This window comes from Miscanthus floridulus, chromosome 8 (genome assembly GCF_019320115.1).
Source record: "Miscanthus floridulus cultivar M001 chromosome 8, ASM1932011v1, whole genome shotgun sequence".
Classification (NCBI taxonomy): Eukaryota; Viridiplantae; Streptophyta; class Magnoliopsida; order Poales; family Poaceae; genus Miscanthus; species Miscanthus floridulus.
The window spans coordinates 33,112,685-33,117,238 of NC_089587.1; the positions used below are offsets into that span (position 1 = coordinate 33,112,685).

At 37.8% G+C, this 4,554-nt stretch overlaps 1 protein-coding gene across 1 annotated transcript; it reads left to right on the forward strand.

Annotated features, from left to right (window-relative positions):
* Window positions 1–353: 353 nt before the first annotated feature.
* Window positions 354–4,044, forward strand: LOC136471529 (cationic peroxidase 1-like). The gene is made up of 3 exons (XM_066469266.1): window positions 354–572; window positions 3,125–3,328; window positions 3,535–4,044. Exons 1-3 carry the CDS (start codon window positions 354–356, stop codon window positions 4,042–4,044), a joined length of 933 nt encoding a protein of 310 aa, XP_066325363.1.
* Window positions 4,045–4,554: the final 510 nt, after the last annotated feature.

A 4,554-nucleotide genomic window follows, 5' to 3' on the forward strand; every position in this document is an offset into this window, starting at 1 on the left:
TTGGAACATGCGAACACGTTGAAGCTGGAGGCGACGACCTGCTGCGGTGGTGCGCGTAGTATGCGTGTTGCGGTGTTGCCCGCAAATGCATTCGTTTTTGCTGTCCGCGCCAAGCTATTAGGAACGCCCAACTGTCGGGCTGCTTCGGTTACGATTACGATCTGCATGAGACGACAGGCAAATTTGTTCAAGTATGCAGCGAGCAAAGTGGCTCTATAAATACAGAGACGTCTGAGCTCGTTCCAGCAGTGCCAAGGAACCAAGGCAGTTGCCTATCTAGCTTGCTATTAGCAAGACTTTACCTCCTGCAGGCTGCAGGCTGCAGACTCCGATCCGTGTTAGCTAAGCTCGCCATGGCTTCATCCACTACCGGCGGCCATTATTTCTTCCTTGTTGCGCTTTCTCTTCTCTCCTCCGCCGCCTACGGGCAGCTCTCAGAACAATACTACGCCACAGAGTGCTTGCCATTGGATCAAATCATCAAAGCAGAGGTGCGTAGTACCTTGGTCACCGATGGACGCCGGATGGGCGCGTCCCTCCTCAGGCTCTTCTTCCACGACTGCTTCGTTCAGGTATTTTATATCTTATTACATGTATTATTAATTTGAGACTTCAATAGAAGTTCCACGTTAATTCTTATGAGATGCGTTAGATAAAAATAAATAATAGAAACTCTCACAAATAAGAAACATATGACCTTTGATTTTGTAGACTGCGATCATGGCCGCCAATAATAACTATTTTATTTTGTAGGCCTATGTGATTATTAGAAAGCCATAAAATTACCCTCAAGATTACCCGTCTCTATTAGTTTTAAATATAATTCACAATAATTCTCTAAATTGAGTCGCAAAAAAAAATAATTCTCTAAATTTGTATCTAAATTACCCATTTCTATCGTTACAAAATATAATTCAAAGTAATATAACCACTTACCTCTTTTTAAATAAATTGCCCATCTTTGACACTATGAAAGATAATGTAAAGTAACCTTACCAACATATGTCATTATGGAAGATAACATAACGTAGCACTTTTAATTTGAAACTAAATCATCCACCTTCACCATTATAAAAGAATAAACAAAATATCCCTACATTTACATGTAAATACTAGTAAATGTTGTTGTAGAAACTAACTTAACAGATATACAATAGTCTATATATATTTCTAAATTATACACACTTCTACTACTGATATGTTAAAAATAGACAAAGTGCTATGTAAACATGCATACATTAGATATAAATATTTATTTGAATATTTTATCAAGCATGAAAAATGATCCACAAGCCACTAAAAACTATATAAATACCCTATGACAATATTGATAATAAATATTATAAGTTGTTACTTTAAATATATTCTGATTGAAATATTATGCCACATCAATATTGGTAGTTTAGTTTTATGCACTCTATGTTTTTATAAAATTATACTATGCACATATATACATATATTCTTTAGTATAACAAATTTAACATATTGAGTGCCACAGTGCAAGAAGAAATGATTATTTATGTCGATGTAGAACAAAAAGTGTAGCCTAATAATACCTAGACTCTTTTTTAATAAAATAAAAAATAAAATTTAAATAAATAAGCACTAGAGTTTCAACTTAACACGTGAAAAAATACAACAATTAACAAGATTAAATTTTGAAAGCTGAAATATAGATTCATGACATCTCAAAAGGGGACTAAAAAGAGCTTATATAACTTAAGCTTATGATTCAATTGAATATATCATGCTAGAGAAAAGATAAACCCCGGACATTCTATCCAGAGATCCCCAGCAAAACTTCCATGTTAATCCTCATGTTATGTGTTAGAAAAAACAAATCCTAGAAATTCTCACAAAATTAGAATCATCTAGCCTTTCATTCGGTATATTCTAATAACCATAGGCTCTATTCTATTTTCTTAGTAGTTATCCACCTTAGCAATGGTAAAAAAACAACAACAGAAAGTAACCCACAAATTTGTATTTAAGTTATCTAGCTATGCTATTAACATGATATAAGGTAATTAACCGTAAATTGGCATCTAATTAACCACCTGCCATTACGATAGATGATCTACTTAACATCTGAAAATTTGAATCTAAACTAAACTTCTACCATTATTTAAAAAACTAAATATCTCTCAAATCTACATATAAACTATCAAAATCTTCTATTACAAAAACATTTAATTAACCATAAAATACATTATGTATATATTATATTGTTATTCGAGATAATTTAATACTCCCTTTATTCCAAATTATAAGACATTTCGGCTTTTCTAGATCCTTTGCTTTTACTATGATCTAGACATAGTGTATATCTAAGTGCATAGCAAAAACTATATATCTAGAAAAGCCAAAACGTATTATAGTTTGAATAGAGGGAATACATTTTAACAAAAACTTTTGACATAAATTATTGTATAATCATAAGATCTCCATTTTCATAATAAAGAAATACTATTACACATATAATTTTTTGGTAAGAAAAATCAAACATCTTAAGAAGTCGGAGAGGTTGGTGCAGACCAGTTATATCTGTACTTGGTCTTTGAGATTGCTTTTCAATACAAGGTGATTACAGGGCTTAAATATTAATATTCTCTTGAGGATAGCATCTCGCTACCCTATCTTGTATCTCACTTGAAGCTCTACTGCCAATCTTAAATGATGTGGCTCAGGTTTAAATAACTGTTATGCTATTGCAGTGCTTAAAAGTGCAGTCTACAATCTAAAATATTTATTTTCAATAGAAGACAAATGAGAGTTAAAATTGAGGATAAAAACTACGTAGGCACTAATAAAGATACAACAAGCACCAGAGTTTCGGTTAAACTTGAGGATAAAAAATATGTAGCCACTAATAATATTAAAATTTGAATAATCTAAATCTGAATTCAGAGCGTCATAAGAGATATGAGCTACAACAAGAGCCATAATAGTTTAAACTAACATAAAAAAACTAAATGTATATTCAAAATAATACACCTATCTTGGAAATAAAAGAAACATCTGTTACACTCCGACTCCATTCCTGTCGGCCCTTTCCGCCTCCTCCTAATCTATCTATATACGGTGTTATGCAAGACGATCGATACCATTCATTCTGGTCCTGCAGGGCTGCGACGCCTCGGTTCTTCTGGACGACGACGTGACAAAGGTACCGGCAATCGTAAGCGAGAAGAATGCCAACCCGAACGTCAACTCCCTACGTGGCTTCGACGTGATCAACCGTATCAAGGGTAAAGTCGAGGCCAGCTGCCCCGGCGTCGTCTCCTGTGCCGATATCCTCGCCCTCGTTACGAAGGAAGCCGTCATCGCCGTAAGTAACCTGCGATAATTAATGCTACATGCATTGATACTAATATCATAAATTAACGAGTAGCCGTTGTGTACCTGTACGTACTCCTCTATGTTGTGTTAGTACTCATTACTTAATGTATGTATCGATGATGTTTGCATACCTACATATGCGCGCTTACCCCAAATTGAACGACTTTGATGCATATATATGCATGCGCTATGCAGCTCGGTGGACAAGGATGGCCGTTGTTACTCGGCCGGCGCGACTCCACGACAGCGAACAAGGCGGAAGCAAACACCGATCTCCCGTCGCCGGCCTCAAATCTCACCACGCTCATCGCGGCATTCAACAAAAAGAGTTTCACCGCTAGAGAGCTGGTAGCGCTGTCCGGCGCGCACACCATCGGCTTGGCGCAGTGCGCCAACGTCGACGAAACCCAGCAGCAGAGATATGGATGCAGCAACGCCAATAATGTCCTCCTCCCGCTCGACGAGCAGACGCCTAACAAGTTCGACACCTTGTACTACGGGAACCTGCTGCTGCCCGATAATAGAGGATTGCTGCACTCCGACCGCGTGCTCGTGAACAGCACCGATCTCAAGAACCTCGTGGTGCAGTACGCATCCAATAGGAACGGCCTTTTTTTCCAGGACTTCGCCAACGCGATGAAAAAAGATGTCGGAGATGGGCGTGCTCACCGGAGCCAATGGCGAGATCAGGCGCAACTGCAGTAGGGTCAACTAATAACTTCCTTTCTTTTACAGTTTTTTTTTTTTTTGTCGTGAACTGGACCGACCGATGATACGTCGAGTACAGTGATCGGCCGGGTGTGCTCCGATTTTTAATTTGTTTCATTCATGTGTTCGGTGAGTTGTGTGCGCATCAATGTTTTTCCGTCTCGGTGGGCGTTCGTTCTCGGTCGTGTGTTTTTTCTTTCCATGTATCGTTTCAATTCTATCGGATGTCTCCGAAGACACGTGTGTTTTTTCTTTCTTATATAAGTGTGTATGTGGATGCTGTCTACAACATTCTTTCGTCTTTCTTCGGTGATTAATATATATACATAAGTAGCCGAAAACTGCGTTTGTTGGCGTTCCTTGAGCACACCACCTTATTAGCACCATATTAACGTTGTATTAGTAAGTATATATTTCATAATTTTTGCATCCAATAGGCATGGTAGGAAAGTGATCTCAGGGTAATCCCTCCTGCATACCACTGGAGTGTATACGTCAGATGTTTGT